At 31.3% G+C, this 22,746-nt stretch overlaps 1 protein-coding gene across 4 annotated transcripts; it reads left to right on the forward strand.

Annotated features, from left to right (window-relative positions):
* Positions 1-3,887: 3,887 nt before the first annotated feature.
* Positions 3,888-21,822, forward strand: LOC134691081 (uncharacterized). 4 transcript variants are annotated; one of them, XM_063551299.1, is made up of 14 exons: positions 3,888-4,796; positions 7,501-7,590; positions 8,203-8,310; positions 9,607-9,691; positions 11,598-11,659; positions 12,241-12,294; positions 13,015-13,125; positions 14,260-14,280; positions 15,905-15,990; positions 16,450-16,529; positions 17,318-17,521; positions 18,629-18,984; positions 19,867-19,913; positions 21,657-21,822. In XM_063551299.1, the coding sequence occupies exons 1-14, from the start codon at positions 4,689-4,691 to the stop codon at positions 21,724-21,726; spliced, it is 1,482 nt and encodes a 493-aa protein (XP_063407369.1). In that variant the 5' UTR covers positions 3,888-4,688; the 3' UTR covers positions 21,727-21,822. The 4 variants fall into 4 exon arrangements, with proteins under 4 accessions (XP_063407369.1, XP_063407359.1, XP_063407379.1 ...); XM_063551289.1 differs by lacking the exon at positions 14,260-14,280 and adding an exon at positions 14,467-14,496; XM_063551309.1 differs by lacking the exon at positions 14,260-14,280.
* The last annotated feature ends 924 nt before the right edge of the window (positions 21,823-22,746 follow it).

Raw genomic sequence — 22,746 nt, forward strand, 5'->3', positions numbered from 1 at the left:
AGTATTTTATAATTTGATTAGTATAGCATTGTTTTCCTTCTTCTATGGACCTATGTGTGCATCTTATTGCCGACCTATTCTTATTTTCATATGAATCGGAGTTCATTCAGAAACTTGTCAAAAAGAAGAAGATCAGGTCATTTATTTTCACATTCAAATATATTGATGATATTCTTTTAATTAACAATCCTAAGTTTTCTGATTGGGTTCCATTAATATATCCCCCAGGACGAGAAATTAATGAAACAACAGACATAGCTTCCTTTGTCTCATTTTAGACGTATACCTCGAGTTTGACATACACGGTCATCTCAGTACCAGAATCTATGACAAGCGGGACGATTTTGATTTTGAAATTATCAATATTCCAACTTCACCTGGATATTGTATATACATTTTCCAACTTAAACCTTTAAACAGACTTTTTCGGAAAGAATATAGCTACGATACTCTTGTCAGGTCATTAAATATTGCATACTTTGGTATTAATATTGATTCATTCATAGGTTCTTTGCATCGGAAATAAACACATGTATTCTAAAACGATACTCTTGTCAGGTCATTTAATATTGCATACTTTGGTATTAATATTGATTCATTCATAGGTTCTTTGCATCGAAAATAAACACATGTATTCTAAAACCAATTGTTGGCATGCCATGGGTTGTGTTCTCATATGTTTATGATGGTATGATACTAAACCCCTAACGGGAGGGATTGTACTTGATTTTCATATGACGAAGACATAATATTTTAATCAGTTTGATTGAGGTCTCGCGTGCGTATGTCAGTAAGTGCTAGAAGTTCTTACTTCATTTTGTATCATTGTCAATTTGCTTATTTTCCTTTGTTACCTATTAATTCATACATCGAACGCTGACTTTCGTTTTAAACTGAGTTTTACTGTGCATATTGCTGTGTGTTTGTTTTTTTTCTACATTGGCAACAGGTATAAGGGCAGGGTTGAGATCTCACAAACATGTTTAACCCCGCCGCATTTTTGCGCCTGTCCCAAGTCAGGAGCCTCAGGTCTTTGTTAGTCTTGCATGTTTTCTAATTTTAGTTCATTTCTATATTTTGAAGTTGAGTGTTACGTCCATTTTCACTTGAACTAGTACACAATGATATTTAGGGGCCAACTAAGGACGGGGGTCGGGATTTTCTCGCTGTGTTAAAGAGTCATTGGTGGACTTCGGATGTTGTCTGATCTTTGGTCGGATTGTTGTCTCTTTGACATATTCCCCATTTCTATTCTCAACTTTATTATTCGGTATTTAAGAGCATGTAGCAGCTACTATGACTTTGCAAAACGTCTCTAGTGTCAAAGCATGAAGTTGACTAACCAATGGTACGTCAAAGAACGTCACCCCCTTTCAAAAAAATCATCGGAAGGTACCTTGTTTATAAATATTCCGTATCAACTTCACAAATAATCCACGATGGTCTTAAGGTATAGATTATGGGTACTGACGTTGTTTATCATCTTAATAACGTGTTTTTCTTTTATTTGTCTAGTTTATAAATTTACTATTTAGATTTATTTGGAGGTGTCAATTTGATGCGGCTCAGTACGTCCCGCCATTGTGTTATTATTCTATACTAATTGTTGTATACTTGCTTGTCTTTCGTGTTTGCTAATGTACTTTGTCTGTGTGCCTTTCTGTGTTTTGCCTGATGTTCATATGATGAAATCATAATCTTTCAGTCAGTTTAATTGAAGTCTGGAGCTGGCATGTCAGTTAACTGCTAGTAGTCTGTTGTTATTTATGTATTATTGTCATTTTGTTTATTTTCTTTGGTTACATCTTCTGACATCAGACTCGGACTTCTCTTGAACTGAATTTTTTAATGTGCGTATTGTTATGCGTTTATTTTTCTACATTGGTTAGAGGTATAGGGGGAGGGTTGAGATCTCACAAACATGTTTAACCCCGCCGCATTTTTGCGCCTGTCCCAAGTCAGGAGCCTCTGGCCTTTGTTAGTCTTGTATTATTTTTATATTAGTTTCTTGTGTACAATTTGGAAATTAGTATGGCGTTCATTATCACTGAACTAGTATATATTTGTTTAGGGGCCAGCTGAAGGACGCCTCCGGGTGCGGGAATTTCTCGCTACATTGAAGACCTGTTGGTGACCTTCTGCTGTTGTTTTTTATTTGGTTGGGTTGTTGTCTCTTTGACACTCCCCATTTCCATTCTCAATTTTATTCTTTCTTCCACGCGAAGTGGCTATGTACTTATACATCCGTAATTGTGCTATTGTGTCATGTTAAATGTTTGTTTATACCGGTATATCTGCTTGTTTTTATAGTGATTAAGATAATACCACACTGAACGTTGACTGTCTGACTGTTATACCCCTATTTTTGACATTTTTACCTATTATATAGATATAGGAAGATGTGGTGTGAGTGCCAATGTTTGTTTGTTTTGTTTACACATCATTGTCAATATAAGACTAATGTTTTTTTTTTATACTACCGACATAAACATCTAAGCCCAAGAAAAAGCCCAAGAATTTGCATCAAATGATGTTAAATAAAAAGTGAACTTATCTCCTGCACCACTTAGAAAACACCATATTTTAAAATTAAACTGTCACATCAATTATATTATGTTAGTTCACAGACACCACTGTGCACATGTTTTCTCTCTCAATTTATAGGTGACAATTGTTGCAAGAAGGGATACAAATGAAATACACAATAACAATCAAGATTAGTATCTTTTTTTTTCATTATATATATATGTGTGATTTTGATTTTTTTACAAAATTATTTTTTTCAAAAATTTGCAAGATAAGAATAACTTAAAATCATCTACAAAAATAATTAGATTTCAAATAAACCTTGAAAGTCATGATAAACAACATCAAAGAATATTTCCCAGCAATTTTTTTTTAAAATTTAAAAATGGGGAGAGGCTCAACCCCAATATGTACCTGTGCATTTTCTCAAAACTTTTAAAATTTTACAATTTTGTGTTTAAAACATCTGTTTGTTAAGTAATATTAACGGTCGCCTTATCAGTATGAAATGACAAATTTATAGCACTACTTAACCATTTTATAATTGAGAGAAGATATGAAATTTTCACTTTCTTGTGCATGGAGCTATGACTGTAAAGGTTGCACTTCTGATAAAATAAACAATGCAATTTTCCATAGAAACTCTCTTTGCGACTAAAGCTGTGCCACTTTTACTATTAAGTTTCGTACACAATTATATCCTTAAACAGAAAGTTGATATTGCTGACTGCTTTATTTTAAGTATTTTTACAAATATCAAAACATAGGGCTGTGAGGCATATTTTCAACATTTATATGCCCCGAACCTCTATTGAAGAGTTCATCATAGATATTACCAAAACTAAAACAGTAAAAGTTATCATTTACAAAGACAAATAAAAGCAAATTATAACACATAATTAATAAAATAACTGGTACCAAGTTTTCTGCAGTGATCATCAGATAAGTGGGAATAAATCCAATAAACTTATCATAAATAAAAATGGGTTACCTTTGACAAAACAAAACAATCAACCAACTTACACTTATATGTGGGCATCAAGTCTATAGCGCTAGTTTTGGATTTTAAATGTTCAATTTATCATTGATTAATGTCCATATGCTACATTTTTGTAAATGGAGGTGAGAAAAGCCTCTTTTATATGAATTTTTATAACTTAACATAGAGACGTCCTAATCCGTTAACGATAAAATAGTACTTATCTAATCCTATTAAAGAATCAAACATACCAATTTAACTTAACTCTAAACAACAATACTTTCATTTAAATGTTATTGTTTCTGGTTGGTTGCAAGTAAAGAATGGTAGAGAAAAAGACATAAATATACTTAAATGTTATGATCCGTTTTAAATATTAAATTTCATTTGAAGGAATCTTACTGCGATTCAGGTAGAAAAATTGTTAACGTGTATGTTTGTTCGTAAAAATCAAAGTTCAGCGATAGTGGTATACGAAATTTTGATTTTAGTTTCACACGGTTTTCTTATGCATACCAAAGTATGTTTCATTTAAATTGAATCTACATTTTGTATCTAATTCATTTCAAATTTAGCCAGTTCAAATATTCATATGAAAGGACAATGGGCGGACATACAGTCTTTTTCCGTCATTTAAAATATAATGAGTCTTAGTTTATTTATAAAAAATGGCTCTCGAAAAAAGCAAATATTATTTTTCTGATGAATTGCCGAAATCAGAATTTGTTTACATAACGTTATTGTAAGATTTGCTTTCAATGAATTTAAACACTCAAATTGACAGAAAGATTATTAATTAAAAGGGTTTGAAGTTTAAGCGATAAAGAATAAAAGAAATAATCTGAAAAATGAAAGATTAACTTATGGATTATATGAACCGAGCAATGACACTACGCCATAAAAGTGAATTAGTGCTATTGTCGTCGGGCAATGAGACACCTAACAACAAACGTTAATGTGAAAGTGAGAACTTCTAAATAATATTATTATTCAAACATTTTAAAATCTCGAGTGTTATAACCAGGATTCCGTATAAGATCGGATATTGATAAATAAACATTCATAATACTTGACTTCAAGGAGAACGAAGACATGAGTATATGATAAGATTTATTAGTGCTTTCCTCAAATAATTTACAAATATACCTCTTGGATAAATTTTGATTACTTTACCAAATACACAATGGAGAAATGGACATGGAATTTCATAAATATGGATCATCTTCATGTAGCAGTAAACTCTACTATCAGACATATTATGCAAAATGAAAGGAGTAAAAAATGGAGCAAGGTAAGATATATTAGTTATGTTTAAATCTAAAAAATATTTTTTATATTCAAAATATAATTTAGAAAGAAGATGTGGTCCGATTGCCGATGAGACAACACTCCAATAATAAAATATGTAGACAGCTCTCTTACAAGCAAAATCCTAACGGTAAAGTTTTAAGGCTTAGGGAATACTCTATCGCCAGGCGCACTTGGACACATTCTACGCATCAATACATCACGAGTTACAAACCCACAGGAAGGTGTGGTATAATTGCTATAGAGACAACTCTTCATATAAAACTAGATATGTGTTTGCACCTCTACTTCTCCCGTCCAGCTGTTTTGTTAAAACTTGTATATTTGTATTTTCGTGATAAACTTATTATGTAGTAACACATTGTAGCCTAAGCCATCAGATTGCATAGATGCTATGCTGGTCGCCATTATTTGCAAGCCTATTGACATAATTATTGTAATTTATCAAGAGCTCTGATCGCAGAAGGTTTGTTTCCACACATATTCATCTAATTTATAGACCAAAAAGGTCGACCGACTTGTATGTTTAAGCAGAGACATATATACACATATGTATATATATGTCTCCGGTTTAAGTAACTGAAGGTTTGATTGTTTCATTAAAATGCATATATTCCAGTGTTATAATGTGACCATGTGAAAGAAGTTCCAGAGAATGTGTTTAGAATACAAATATGTGTTTACTCAATATTTTTTTTAAATAAGGTTGATAAGCACTTGCTTGAATATGTATTATTCTGTCGATTAATTGACTGTTGGTGTTTAACGCCACTTTAAGCTATATCATGATGGTCCTTTTATAAGTGAAGTTTTAGAGAGAACCGCTGACCAACGGCTACACAACTGACAAAAAAAGCCATTGAGAACGAAGTTGTAACTACTTTGCAAATAGTGAGGTTCGAATACACCACTTCGGATTTGATTGGTAATGACAGGATCGCATTAGAATATAGCAGTTACTGTAGATGAACTTTTTTACCACTCACTAGGTCACTAACTCCCCTATACGCTGTTGATTACAACTTACATTTCATATATATAGGAAGATGTGGTATGAGTGCCAAGGAGACAACTCTATGTCAATTAACACTATTTTACTTTGTCAATTATAACTTTAATAGTGTAATGAAAAACTATTTCATAATTCATACCTAAAATTCAGACAAATCACGAATGAATGAGCGTACAGATGCACTTCGGTGTGGTTTGTTAAATTTACGGAAAATTAAAGAATTAAAATCATATTTCTTATAATTAAGACCTGCAATGTAGAAAACACACAGATTATAAAGACAAGGGATTGGTTTAGATTTATTTAGTATAAAAAGTTGAGAGTAAATAAAGAATAAAACACACTTCAATCCTAAGCTTACTGTGGCTGTAACTACAGAAGTGTTTATGAACGCTTTTAACTTTAGAATCATAATATCAGCTAATAGAAGCTAGGAGGCAATAAACTTGACACTTGAAATAAAATTAAATAAAATGACAAAGTATACTTGTTAGAAAATGTAAAGCCGAATAAATACATGCTGATAACGGATTAAATAAAATCAAAATTTCACTTTTATCGTTAAAGTTTTATTACATTGGCGTGTTTACATATAATAATACCTGGACACTTTTTATTCATTCAAACAGAGTAGCATTAACATATGAAATATACAAATTAAATTCTCCATGTCAGTGTTTGATTAAAGATTTTATATTTCTATACATGTTTCGTTACGATGTATGAAAATATGCTTTCTCCTATTAAATTTATACACATTTATGAGTTCTTTATTGAAATCGATAATATCTCTATTCTAAATAAATGATACTTGAAAATAAATCTCAATAAAAATAACGAAAACAAGATAAAGTTTGGTGGCATAAGCTGAATAGGTGTTAAATGGACATTAACATTAGAGTGCTTTGTACACGAGCAACAAACTGGTCAAAGTGTTACATGCTGCTATTTTACTGCCGCAATATGATATCAAAGGAAAGCAAGCCCCTCCTCTCCCAGGAAACTCTGTTTTTTTCTCTCTCGCACTTCCAAATACTTAATACTTAACAGAGCAGCGGACACTATTCATTTTAAGTAGTTTTGTTAAACCTAGTCGTGACACAAAACCAACCACCTCTCGTACTTCTGTGAGAACCATAGGTTGTACATAGCGTTCTTTTACGGTGTAAAATGTCTTAATTTTTGTTTCCAATTAAAAAAAGAGATTACTGGTATTAATGAATATATACATTGATCTGAATTGGATTTATTCATTTAACATGAATTGAATGAAAAAAGGGGTAAAACAGTGTGATTTTATGCGTTTTATGATGAGGATGACGAATTTGGTCCCGTTAATAACCTTCGATTACATTTTTTAAATTCTAATCTTTTTTAGGGATATTGGGAAGATGTTTATTATCAGTAGGAAGATAGAAACTTTATCATTTTTCTCTATGAACACTATGGATGAATGTAGTACATGTATATCCAATCGATTTTCGCTGGGTATTTCATGATAGTTAAGGTCAAAATCAAACGACTTTAGAAACCGTCCTCTTTTGTTGTTGATCTTGTAGGCATTGTGTCTTGTCCGAATTAAGTATTTTTCTCGCTGAAAATATAAAACTCTAAAATCAAAACGATAGTTTTTAATCAAACGCACTTCTATAACTGCCAATTTTATTTGTTCTAGGTTATAGAAAATTATAAGATACTGCTTTTTATGGTCAGCAAAAAGAACCTCCCAGAAGATTACGAACCACCGCCATCATACAATATGCTGGTGAGTACATTTCATTGATATGCACATTTATCATAAGACTCTCTTTACCAGGGTTGTGGCTTATAAATTGCCTTTAAAAATATTTTGATATGAGCGTCTGTGTAGACGAAATGCGCGTCTGGCGTACTAAATTATAATACTGGTACCTTTGATAACTATTATACACATTAGACTCTCTACATGTAAGTGTTATGGCTTATGCATGTTGACATTGCTTTATTTCTTAAATGCTGATATAGATACCCTGAAACAATGAAAATATAGATACATGAGAAATGGAAGACGACAGTAAAAACCACGAGCAGCTTATATCTTGAAGATAGATGAATTTTTTTGAAGATACAAATTAATGTTTATTGAAATTTTTTTAATTATTTTTCAAAAATAAAATGAACAATTCAAGACGAATATATGCAAGATATCCCTCCCCCTCCCCAATTTGAAGCAACATTAAAGTTGTTATTGCCGTATCGATGATGCACATCAGTTCATGGAGTATTCTGTATACTTGTTCTTTGTCTCTGCATGGTAAATAATGGATTTATTCACAAACGTCTCCAAATTTCTTTGTTTTGATTTAACGGATGTTTTTTTTTTATTTCTTTTTTTCAGTTGTATGAAATTTACTATCATTTAGGTGTTGCTTATCAACATTTGAAAAATCCTAGAAAGTCCGCTGAAAGTTTTACAAGTGCAATTTCAGCTGTATCAGCTCCAAAGGTGAGTTTGGGATTTTATTTAAACATACATTTGATTGGACTGCGCGGTTTGATAACAATAAACCAAGATCAGTTGAATTCAGATTCCGTAATATGTTGTTTACATAATTCTACCGTCTATATGGATCTATCCTCTGAGGAATGTGAAGTAGATTTCATTTAAAGAGCAACACATCAACGTTAAAATCTACAAAAAGTAGTCCTTAGTTCATCATATTAGCTGTTCGCTTCCAAAATCATTTGCATATATACACAATTATTCTAATTATCTTCCCGACTCTGGACTAATTGACACGTTCCGTAAATAGAGATGACACACATTAAATAGACACAGAAAAGTTAGGACGATATGTTTTAGCTAAAAACACAATTTATATTATCCCCCTAAAACTTTTTAGAAAATCTAATTGAAGGGAATAAAAAAAATTATATTCGTCTGGAACACAATTGTTTAAATTGATTACTATTGTAGCGTTGTCGTTTTTGTATGGATTCGTGTTTGTCGATGTGTTATTTTGGTAGCGTAAATTACGTAAAATCCATATTCAAATGGCACAAAGAAAACAAACCACAACACAAAGTTTCAAATCAAATCACTATATAATCAGTTAAATGTATATCAGTTTGACATAATACAACAGTTGAACAATAATCCTAATTCACTAACACAATATTACTCTCAACACTTCTAGCTAACAGTATCAATTCTATCTTTTTCTATTCCTCACTGATCTCTCTCGCATCCCCTTATATACATATTTACAGGCGGTACCCCGACGGTTCCAAAGATGGGGTACCGGGCGGTTCTAAGGATACCGGGCGGTACCTCAACGGTTCTCAAGATTGGCTACCGTGCAGTACCCTGACAGTTTTAAAGATGGTGTTACCGGACGGTACACCGACGGTTCCAAAGATGGGGTACCGGGCGGTTCTTAAGATACCGGGCGGTGAATTTAAATGATATAGAAACCGTTCAAATAAATAAAAATACTGGGCATTGCCCTATAGAAATGTAATGTAACCCCAATGTATTAATAAAAAGATATGTTACATAATAATAAATTATACAGTCAAACTAAAATCGCTACACTATCATATAAAGTACGTACTATAATCGTGACTGAAATCTATCGGTTTTCTTTAAACTACACCATAGCGACAATTTAACTTGAATTAACTAATTGTAGTTTGATTGGAATTATTATTGTTGCTCGATATAAATCAAGTGATGGTATTGATTTTTTTAAGAACTGCTTTTATTGATATGGTTGAAGTTATTATTTTTATTAAATTTCAGAACGGATGTTTGGCCGGATGTGTAACTAACTCTTGTTTGATGACACCATTGTATGCCAGGAGAGCGTTCTCTTTCTCCCAAATAGGTAAATGAATATTCAAGAGAAATGTAAAAACACGCTGTATGTATGTGCCTGTCCCAAGTCAGGAGCCTGTAAATTAGTGGTTATAGTTTGTTTATGTGTTACATATTTGTTTTTCGTTCATTTTTTGTTACATATATATATATATAAATAAGGTCGTTAATTTTCTCGTTTGAACTGTTTTACCTTGTCATTTCAAGGCTTTTTATAGCTGACTATGCTTTATGGGCTTTGCTCATAGTTAAAGGCCGTATGGTGACTTATAGTTAATTTCTGTGTCATTTTGGTGTATTGTGGAGAGTTGTCTCATTGGCAATCCTACCATATCTTCTTTTTATATGTATTTATTAGCGATCAATAATAAGTTATGTGAGAGGAGGTCTTTTCATTAAAAAAGTAGAAAATGTTTTACTGCTCTTAATCATGTTTATAGTAATATAATAATACACAGTGGTCTTGGAGTACAGATTCTGGGTACCGACAACTTTGTTTATCGTCCTAATAACGTGTGTTATATTATTCTTTTATTTGTCTTTATGTATATTACTTTTACTGTTTAGTCTTGTTTTTTTTTGTGATATCCATTAGACTTGACTCCGTACTTATTTATCTCTCAGTGTGTTCTTTGTTTTAATAATTTTTGTATTCTTATCTTTCATTTTTTTCTTATGTTTTTTGTCTATATGCCTTATAGTGTTTCTTTGATACATATGACGTGGCTCTGTACTTATACATCCCGTCATCATGTTATTGTGCTAATTATTGTAAACTTTTGTATGCTTGTGTTTCATTTTTGTTAATGTGCTTTGTTTGTCTATAATTATATATGCCTTTTTGTGCTTCTTTGTTAGATATTTGTTTGCTTTTGTAGTTATTAAGATTATAACACAATGTTGGCCGCTGTACCCCTATTTCTGACATTTTTACCTATAATATCTGTTTGTTTTGTTCACACATTGTTGTCAATATAACGGAATTCGATACGAATGTCATACAAATGAGAGGTTTAGCTAGTTATAAAACCAGGTTTTATTTACAGTTGTCTTCATAAGAAAATGTCTGTACCAAGTCAGGAATATATAAAAAAGAAGATGTGGTACGATTGACAATGAGACAACTATCCACAAAAGACCAAAACGACACAAACATTAACAATTATAGGTCACCGTACGACCTTCAACAATGAGCAAAGCCCATACCGCATATAGTAAGCTATAAAAGGCCCCGATAAGACAATGTAAAACAATTCAAACGAGAAAACTAACGGCCTTATTTATGTAAAAAAATGGACGAAAAACAAATATGTAACCCATAAACAAACAACAAATATGACAGTTATTATCCATTCGTTTGATGTGATTGAACTTTTGATTTTGCCATTTAATTAGAGACTTTCCGTTTTGAATTTTCCGTGGAGTTCAGTATTTTTGTGATTTAATTTTTGTTACTTGCAACCATTTCAAGTACCATCGTTGTATGATTTAAAATTTGTCGACCATCGTTTGTTTATATATTTCGTAAAATAACTAAGTTATCACTGAAACCACTGAAAGAAGAAGATAAGTGAAGGAGTGTTTAATATTCATAAAACAGCTTTGATTTGTCTCACGTTTTTCAGTCTTATGTCTATAATCTTGTCTTCAGCCAGTTTTTATTATTTCAAAGTTTGACAATTATAAACGGTGCTATTTTTAACTGACTATACAGTATGGGTTTTGCTGATTGCCGAAGCTAAATCGCCTGTTTACTAGTACCAGTACCTATAGATGCTTATATGTACGTCAATGAACAGTAAATGACAAAGTTCAAATAGGAAATAAGTATAGTTGCAACGCATTATTCATGCATTTACACAGAGTAAATTTACATGTCGGCAAGTCTTAAATTTTGATTATTTTTATCTTTAAAGGTGAGCATGAAAAGGCTTTAAAAGACGCAGAAAGATGTGTTGTACTTGACAGCAGAAACCCCGTATGTAGAAATTCGTTTATATAACACGAATCTAGTTACATATTTATAAGACACTGTCAAACATCCAAACATACTATCCACACTCATCTGTGTCCACACTTGTTACATATTTAAAATATTTCTTAATAAAACAAGTGTGGACACATATCAGTGTGGATAGTATGTTGGAATGTTTGACAGTGTTTCTGACCAAAAAAACTTTTCTATGTTTTTTTTTCCATAGTGATTTATGTTAAACTGTGTTCCACAGTAACAACCATCCTGAATATCAGAACAGTGCCAAACACTTGATGTGTCGGTAATTCAATATTTGGTTTTTATTTTCAAGATTATTATGAAAGAGACACATTTTGTATAGATGTTATATGGAATCAAATGATTCTGTTAAAATGTCCCACTACTTTTCTTTTTGGAAAAAAAGCAAACACCTTATATTTAGTAATTAAATTAACACGTCTTCTTTTTTTTATGCATGTCGAGGTTTCTGACTTGGAACATAAGGACAATCACTTAAGTATGCAACCATAAATAAGCCACGTTTTGCTTTCCAATTCCTAAACTTTTATATCATCTTCTTATAGGACCTGTATTGCATCCGAGCTTTGGTCAAAAGTACAATGGACAAGGATAGTTCGGTAAGTTATGAGACAACAGGTTAAACGAAATGAGCTCTTAATTTTTTCGAATATTGCAGTACTGTTAAAACTCGATTGTTGTCAATTTTCTTACTATTAAAGCCCAAATTTATCTTATCTGAAAGAGAAACAATGAATTTACCAATAAATTGAGAAATGACATGTTTTTATGAGACGTTAGAGAGGGTAAATTCATTTGAACCCAGTTTCAAATTTTTTCATGCATAGACCAACTTTAAACGAAACTCATCAATATGCACGAAATGAGAAAAAAAAACCGCAAACATCCGATAGGGCATATACTGTATTCGACAACTGGCTAGTGTCTATTACCATATGTCAAACTTTCAAATTGAATAGATTCGGCTGCAATGATTAAATGTATAAACAACAATGATCCTCTATTCCGATAATGTTTTCAAATATAGTGTATGTGCTACTGCAATTAAAGTTTAACATGGTTACTGATGCTAATATTTTCACATATGGTGTATGTGCTCTGTCGTTAATATTTTCTGAGAGTAGACGTGCGGTAGTTTACAATGGCTAGGTTATGTCGGGCACATATTGCATGCACCGTGACAGGAATTACATGTGCTATGTCGGCATTATTTCCATATATGTATTGTATATAGTTTCAGTAATTTGACATTATATATATGCTAGGAATTTTCGAATTTTCCGATATGTATGTGCAATGTCGGCTTTAATTTGTTGTAGACATATAAAGGAAATGGAAGAAGAAGGGATCTTAATTTCATGACAGATGTTGACATTGCATTGAAACTCAATTCAAAACATAAGTGTGCTTTGGTTCTACGCTCTGCTATGGTAAGCATTGTTGAAGATTCTAATCATGTATATTAATAACGTAATTAATGATTTAACGATTTTTTTTGTGTGAATTACATTTTAATGTATTTTTTTTAAAAGTTTTAATCAACATAAGTAGTTTCTGTATTGTTCGAAAACAACACAGAAAGGTTGTTATTTGTAGGAAACATATACAATGTGTTTTCACTTAAGTGCTTTATATATTTATGTTTGAATGATCATCTGATATATTTATTAACATATAATTGATGGCCGTAATATGATTTAAAGAAATGAAGTTTAGTTTTTGAAGTTAAATACGAGCTGTTCTCTTTATATTTGTGCCAGAAAATCAAGCTTTCCATTTAATCAAACCCTATAAGGAGATGGGATATGAGTAATAATGCCAAATATCCACCAGAGTCCGAACGACACGGAATTAAATAAATATAGCTGATCGAACAGTATTCAACAATGAGTAGACCTCATAATAAGCTATAAAAGAACACGGGATGATAAGCTCTGAAATAAGTAAAGAAAAACAAAACTACGGCTTGATTTATGACAAAAAAATTAACAAAACCCCCAAATATTACAAACAGCAAACAACGAGCATCATTAGATTACAAGCACTCGACTTAGGACAAACACATATGGCGAGGTTAAACACGAGAGCTCAATTCCCCCTAACCTGTTACAGTGATGTTACATCACAACGTAAGAACACAAGTTGTAATTAATCAGCGGAAAATGGGTAGTCTCATGATGTTGGTACGAAGAACAAAACCAACTACCTTAAGGACAAAACCCTATCTAAGAGTACTCGCAGTTACTTAAAGCATGTTCAAAACCATTAAAAGCTAATTAATTGAACAGACTATTAACCAGCTATCGTTACGGCAGGTGTAAGTGGTTTAACAGATCAAAATATGATGTTCAAGTTGTCAAATCAATTGTATTTTAATGGCATTCAGAAACCCAGACATAAATTCGCTGTACACCTTAGTACCAAAAGTCCACAATAGGTAATGTGAAAACGTCGATGAATTCCATGATGTACATTCCAAGGTTGACGTTTTAGAATGTTTCGTATTTAGCTAATTGTTGTAGTTTTGTAAGAGCCATTTCACACATTTTTGTCGAACATTTTAGACAAAGTATGGATTTGGTCAGGTGAGTGCTGACGTCCAGTATTTTATAAATGTGTTGCATAGATCTGTATTGTTATCTGACTTTGAAAAGCGCTTTATCTAGTGTATTTTTATTTTATCTGCTTTCATCAAGCCGTATTGTTTAATATACGACTATTTTGCTTGCCTTGTAAACATTTGCTGTAGTTTTGTGTTTATGTGTTGTTAGTTGGAAGAACAGTCCATTGCTGCTCGAGGTGTATGTATATAGTGTTGTTTACATTATACAGATTTTTAACATTTCCATATGTAATCTTTTATAATTTACTTAACCCTTAAATATACTAACTTAACTTCCTATATAACAAAAAGAAATTGTTTCTTATTAATCGGTTTCTGAATGAAAAAACGGGAAATTCGACGTACACTGATTCTAACAAAATCGTAAATTTTAGATAAAATTATATACAATTTTTGAAATCCTTATTCATTTACAACTAATATAAGATAATAATTTTTGCTTATAAAATTTTTGCAGAGAAGTTTTTATCTGTTTGTTTTCATGCCTAGATTTTTTGAACGATAATTTAACATGTTGGTGTAAAACAACAGAGATGACATATTAAGCGATGAGTTGTAATCCGATTTTTTTTTTTTTTTTTTTTTTTTTTCTCATCTAACTCACTTGAAATTGTCAAGATGATAATTTTCATTATATTAAAACTTAGCCACAACTAAATATTTCCAATTTTTCTGTTTAATTGTTCGAAAATTAACGTTTTCCAATTCCATCGATTTCAGATGTTTTCCCCTTACGTTTCCCAGCTCCAAAATTGCACACTCACAGCATTTAACTTGGTTGCTATTTTATTGACTTATTTACCCTTTTAAATTTTATTTGATGCACATAAAAAAAATTATATATTCAGAATATTTTAAGGCAAAAAAATTCATAGTTATTGATCGCATAAGGGTAACTACAATACCGAGTATATCGTTTGACTGGACGTTTTGTCTTTCTTTTGGAAATGATGATATGTGGAATGATTTCCATATAAACATCATTTTTACTATCTATCAGAGACAAAAATCATTGGACGTTATCAAATATTGATCACCGTTAGGCCTTTGACGATGAGAAAAACAATATATATATAATTTCATAACATGTATGTCTCATGATCAATCCTTCTGATGTGATGACAACAATCGCGAGACATCCCATAGTTATATTTTATTTTATTTTCGATACTCTCTATCATTCATGATTGCACATCATTTTTATCTCAAAGTCACAATAATGCATAACAATTACCAATATAATTCTTGAATAGTAAGCTAGTAAGCCATACAAATTACCAACTTGACATAATGTGACAAAAGCAAAAAAAAACATCAGAGGGATACAATCAGTTTTATACCCCTACAATGCATTTGTTTAATTTGAGATTTTGCTTTTAAATAGGAATGATTTTCGGGCTTTTAGTAGTAAATCATGAATATGCTTATTTATGTGTATAGTTTTTTTAATCAAGATTTATTCCAGTATGTCAGAGAAAAAAAGTTTTTAAATGAGAGAGGGAGAATTGTATCTGTGTATCTGTGTATATCAAAAGTATGTCACAGAGAAAGGCAGATTTTTAAATGGTTTATTTTTTCCAAAACAGACAATACCAGTTTACCAGATGGAGACGGATCTATGTAGAAATATTACAACTTTTACTCACCCATCAATACTGGAATTTTATGACAAGTAAGTTATTTTTGCTAAATTGAATAAACGAAGGCAAACTAAATTGTTGTTCAGTTGTTAATATTTACTTCAGATAACCAGTGATTGTAGATCTGTAATCAATGCTTTAAAGTTAAGTAATGTATTTGGAATTCTTACACTGATTTCGAGTTAAGGAATGGCTTCTAATTTTATTCTATATTCCATTTTAATGAGTAATAATGAAAATAAATATGTTCATAATGTCACGGTCAAATAACAGATTGTGTCTATGAGCTATCAGACACCAACCTGTTTAGAAACATTAATGATAACATTGAACGAATCGTTAAAACAAAATAACTTAGATATTTTTGGGATAATGAATTACTCAAATTCATAAAGTTTTGTTATGATATGTTGGCCACACGGGGAATACAAAACGAACACATACATATATATCTCAATACCATGTAGTGATTTTTCTTTTTCTATTTTCAGATACTTGTACCCACTTAGTGTTCCTCATACAATCATCTCGATAAACCTTACACCAGATAAACCAAGCAAGAAAAAGCTAGGTATGGCAATGAAAAAGAATTCACTAGAACACCCAATCGCTTCACGGTATACATGAAAGTATAACAGAAACGAACATAATTGAATTTTGATTATCTGGATATTCCAATGAGAAATTATAACCCAAAGAGAAATCTTTGCATCTTTGACCATGGACTGCTTTGTTGTGCATGCGTCTAAAAAGCTAAATCACAAAAATACCGAACTCAGAGGAAAATTCAAAAAGGAAAGTCTGAAGCTCAAACATATAAGTGCATAGCAATGTCCTGTTGAATTTGTAACATTAAAGAATATGAAACGCTATCTGCACTTTACAGAAGATTTTCAACAACTAGTTTAGGGTTCTGTAGTTTGCCTGTTGTAGGGATTTATTTTTTCCGCATTCTAAATTACCCACTTATTCAGTGGCCCATCTACGTTTTCCGCCCTACACCCTTATCGGGCACTTTGCATGACATACATATTTATTAATTTAGGGGTTTTCTCTTGAATTTGCACATAACTTTAAGATTGCAAAACAACTATCAATCAATCATTTAACTGCCTTAATGAAGATTATAAGGTATGGACCTTGCCATTTTCCTAGAATTTGACAGATTTTTTTTTAAAATGTCAAATAACAAATAAACCGAACTCCAAGGAAAGTTCTTATTGAAAAGTCCATAAACAAATGGCAAAATCAAAAGCTCAAACACATCAAACACATGGAACATATATATCTATTATTTTTCAAATGTGAAATCAAAAGATATTCTCACAGACGGATAAATATTTTGACTTTTATTGTTAGAGTGCAAGCAACTACAAGAATATAACAGATCACCCAATGCAAATTCTCCAAACGAACATGAAATATCTGTACAACAACCTCCCTTTAGATGTGGAACGCCAAAAGGTACAAGCAGTGATCGCTCGTCAGTTAGACGAAGACATGACTATGCTAAAGCAATTCAGAAATTTATGTCCCGACCAAAAACAGCTTCCGATTACTTTGGTAAGAATTGCTTTTAAGGTAACTTAAACCAATAACTATTTGATTGTTTGAAGATGATTACATTACGAACTGCCTTTGTTTATTTTTTCATATCTTAACTGTTATTGAATTGGTACATTACTAGTAAAGAGCGTTTTCTTGTCTGTCAAAATTAAATCATGGCTATACAATAAATAAAGGCAACAGTAGTATACCGCTGTTCAAAATTCATAAATCGATAGAAAAAAAACCAAATCCGGGTTACAAACTAAAACTGAAGGAAACGTATTAAATATAAGAGAACTACGACACAACAAAGCATTCGTAAATATAGATACATAAAATAACAAGGAGATGCGCCATGGTTGGTTATGGCACAATTATCCAACAAAGTTCGAAGGTTATGATGTAAACAACTATTGACTGCAAAACTGCTTTCAACAGCGAGTAAAACATTTCTCCTATAATAAGCATTAAACATGTTAAAAGGCATGACAAAATGTGAAACAAACCACAAACCAAAAAAGAAAAGCAAAGTGTATTTAAAAACCCTCCCTTATCCTTGGACAATGTTTTTACAAATCATTTGGAAAGGTGTGTCAAATGAGATCGACACAACTCACAATTAAATACACCATCAAAAACACATTATCCAACAAAATACCGTAATTTTTTGCAAAGAGTTTCCCGAGTGAACTTAAATGTCTACAGTGTATCGAACCTTCCAAAGAGTTAAATAATGCTTTATTCAAGGAATTACTGTAATATTTTTTTCTGTCAATGAAGAAATAACTTTAAAAAAATGATGCACACTGAATAATGTGCGTAGCGGGTTATTTAACAATGTGCCCCACATTTTTTATGTTATTTCGAATAGGTAGAAAAAAATAATACAGTCGTTTCTTATAATTTAATTCTAAATTGCATTTAAAACGTAGAAAACCATGAAAAAACGTTGATGAGGTCATGATCACATGACTAAATTATATATATATATGGGCTGATAACAAAATAACGTCAGCCAATCAGAAAACGCGTTACATCCAAAATTGAATTATTGCATAATATGATAATGAGTTCTTCCTTTCATAACATCATTATTCCAAAATTATTTTTTTTTATTTACAGCTCAGTTAGAACGTGGAATGAAATTAAAAGCACAAAAAGAGGAAATAGAAAGCAGACGGGCAATTTCGGCGGGAACCTGTAGGCAACAAATAGACTTGAAAAATTTACCAAAGACTTCAAATTTATCTCAATCTATATCAACTATCCATTCACCAACAAGAACGTACGAGCAAAAAGAGAACCTATCACCTTCTACTCAGCCTTCGCCATCTAGTCATAATCGTATGTCAATGTGTTCAAAACTTCAGAATGTTTTCAAAAAACCGGGCACTGCTACAACGCATAAGACTGGAACCAGTATAGCCACCAAGACTTCAGAATTTGTTGTTCCAACGCCGGAGACTTATTCGATACCTGTATGTTATTTTATGTCAATTATAAATTGTTCTAAGTGTCTTGTGCAGTGTAGAATAAAACAAACTTTTTTTCAAGAGAATACAATCAAACTATTTTTCAAATCCGCCATTCATCTTCTGGGAGATTTAAAAAAAACAACGATTTATTTGGACTTTTTCCGTCCTTATTTACAACTTACAGTGGGTGTTTGTTTTCAGATAATTTATTATGAATAAAAGATCTCCAATAGAGTTTGTTCAACGTGTATTCAACTTTAAAACTTTTTATGTTTTTTTTTGTTTTAAAAAATGACATATTATCGTATCAGATGCTTATAAGCAGTTCTTTGGTTGACATTTGTATATGATTACATATGGATGTTTTTACTTTTACTAAGATTAAATGAGATAGAGTCTAAGGGAATACTTTTAAAGCTCAACATAAAATGTTCACCCCCTATGTGCAGATAGTTGCATAACATAATTGTATTTGGTTGGCCCGGTGCTGCTTTATTACTGTTATTGTGATTTAAAAACAGGACAATTTTTCAAATAACGAATATATTTCGTTTACTGATAATCAGTAGAAATATATATTTTTTAAAGTTTTAATATATTTAATTCGTCATTGTCTATGCAAACTGATGAAAACAAGTTTTACAATCAGTAATGACATTTCCGGTAGATAGTTTATTTATCAAATGTAAGAAAATGTAAAATGAAGTTAAATCAACTGATATTGGATTTTATCTATGTAAAACTGACAGTAAAAATGGACAATGGAAAATGTAAACAATGATCTCCAACAAATACAATAAATCATCATTAGCTAAACGGTCAAAATATGAACAGTATAATTTTAAAATAATGTCAAAGAAATGTTATTGAGATATTTATTTACAGGTATTCCAACCAGTCAACATCAGAGAAGCTCCTCGTATGTACTACAAGTAAGAATTTAACTTTTAAAACTTCAATTATGAAGCTGTTCACACAAATGATCACGAAAATATAAATGAACGAATAGTTAATGCAACAGATCATTCACGTCGAAATATTATGCAGCCATTTTCTGATTTAGCTGGTTTTCTTTTTTATTTTTGGGGCTATTACCTTTACGAATATACATGATGTGTCAGTGACCAGTTCTTTTTTTTTTTTACTCTTTAAAACGTTTGGCAACGTTATTTGCAATTTATATGACTTTACATCATTGGCTTTTTCTCTCATTCGAAATTTATGTTTTTTGAAAGATTTCCGTTGCAAATAAACTCATCAAAGATACCAGGATTATAAATATCTATTTGCGCCAGACGCGCGTTTCGTTTACAAAAGACTCGCCAGTGACACTAGAATCGAAATTTAAAAAAGACCTTAATAAAGTACAATGTTGAAGAGCATTGAGGGCCACATATCCAAAACCGCCATGTATATTGCTACTAATTGATTGGTTTATAAACGAAATTTTTTCGTTCTTCACGCCCACTGACTAGGTTTTATTAACAACCAATAAAGAATCTCAACGCCAACACTATCTGGTCATCTCATTATCTAAAAATACACTTTTAAGAGTACCTACATGAACTCCTTTCCTTTATCGATAAATCTATACATGTACAACTAAAAAAATAGGTAATCAACACACAGATTGACTGAAATAAAGTATAACAAATCCCGATTAAAATTACAATTCTTGTATGATGGTATATTTGCTATCAATGGTTCGATGTAACTGTTGGTGGAAGTTTACTCCCCAAGGAATCATCAGCTTAGAAGTCAGCACTTCTGTGTTGACACGAATTATCATTGATATTTTCTTAATTATAAATTGTTTAAAAAATTGCAAATTGTTCAAAATGCTAAAGATGTTCTACCCCAGACATAGATTACCGTTGTTGTATTTGTTAAAAGCTTGTGGAATTTTGATAAAGTCTTTATATTTGAATTTACCTTGCATTGTATAAATTAAAGTGGGACTGGTGAGTTTATGGAAACGCAATGCGCCACTTGAGTAACAGATTATATATATAAGTTTTGACTAATTTTGACTAGAAACATTGTTATCCTTTTATATTTAATGCGTTTCCCTCAGTTTTAGTTTGTTACCCCATTTAGTTTTTTGTCCATGGATTTACGACTTTTGAACAGCGGTATAGTACTGTTGCCTTTATTTATCGGTGACAAAAATTATATAATTATTATAAAAAAAACTTATACATGTAATCGTTTCTGCAATTGCGCATTGTGTTTGCATGAAAATCAACAGTCCCACTCAAATTGAAACATTGCAAGATCAATTCAAATACGACAACCATTCAAAATAAAAAAAAAAAAACAACAAAAGCTGTGGTACAAAGTCTATCTGAGTCTGTAGGTAGAAAAGCGTTCAAGTTTTGAATCATAATTATTAAAAATTTTCGGAACAGAAAATTAACAAACACGATTAAGGTAAACCGTTCAATAATATCAACATCACATTATTGTTTCATCCTTCTAAAGCATAATGTGTTCAAGATATCTTATAACTGAATATTATAATATCATTCTCAATAAAAGAGTGAATTGATTGTCACATTATTTTTTATTTGGATGTGCACATTTTTCTGTTATGAATTAATACGACTGCACACGGTGATGCTGATATATAGGACGTTGACAAACAAATACGTTATACTACACATCTTATATTTCAGGCCTTGGAAAGGAGACAAACTTCCTGTTGCTGAAATAAGAAGAAAAGCTTTTACTCCAAAATTTATATGAAAAATATATATGATCTTTAAGTGTTTACTGGCGATCTCAAAAGTATTGTGTATTGTTAATATATTATAATAATATTTAAATAAAGAATTTATGCTATGCATATTTTATAAATTCTGGTAAATCAGAATGATCATCAAATTTTGCCTTCTCAGTAATAAAAGAAAAAATATAATGATGATTAAAAAAAACTTGTCGTTTCTGAAGAAAGTGAAGAATATTTTATTTCAATTTGTATCGGAAAAAAGTAGATCATAAAACTGATCCACTCTCAATTTTTAAAACAATTTATTTGTAAATATTTGTCGGTTCAGGCGAGGTAATCCATATAAAAACATAAATTAACTTTTAACTTTTTTTTTCTGAAATCAAGTATCAGCATAAAATTGCAAAACTCATTGATCATATATTTGATTTTAAAAGGCATCAGGTATTAAAAGTATCTTAAAAGTATCTTTCAAAGAATATTTAATGTATTTGTATATGACTATTTAATACCACTAGGTAAATACTATTGGTGTTAACATGATTGTTGATCTTTGTACATTGTAGTTGTCTACATCATATACCCATAGTCTCTAACAGATGACTGTCCTCATTGACAGTCGAAATCAATTACAGAAGTCATCAAATCATCTTGCAACATTAACCAAATACGACACATAAATGCTGCTCACCTCGATATAATCGTTGTAATTGAGCTAGTCACTCTAGCTTTTTATTTGGATTTTACAATCAGTATGAGAATTTATTATTAATACTTTATGCTATCAGGAGTTAACTGGGCATCTGTTGCCTTCCTAAATTACTTTGTATGTACACACGACTTTTGCAGTCTAAATTGACTGGAAAACCTAACTTTAACTTTTTTTTTCTGAAAATTGCCAAACTCATTGATCATCTATAAAATTTTAAATAGCATCAGGTATTAAAAGTATCTTTCAAATAAAATTGAGAATGGAAATGGGGAATGTGTCAAAGAGACAACCCGACCATAAAAAAACCCAGCAGCAGAAGGTCACC

Source organism: Mytilus trossulus, chromosome 1 (genome assembly GCF_036588685.1).
Source record: "Mytilus trossulus isolate FHL-02 chromosome 1, PNRI_Mtr1.1.1.hap1, whole genome shotgun sequence".
NCBI classification, from domain to species: domain Eukaryota; kingdom Metazoa; phylum Mollusca; class Bivalvia; order Mytilida; family Mytilidae; genus Mytilus; species Mytilus trossulus.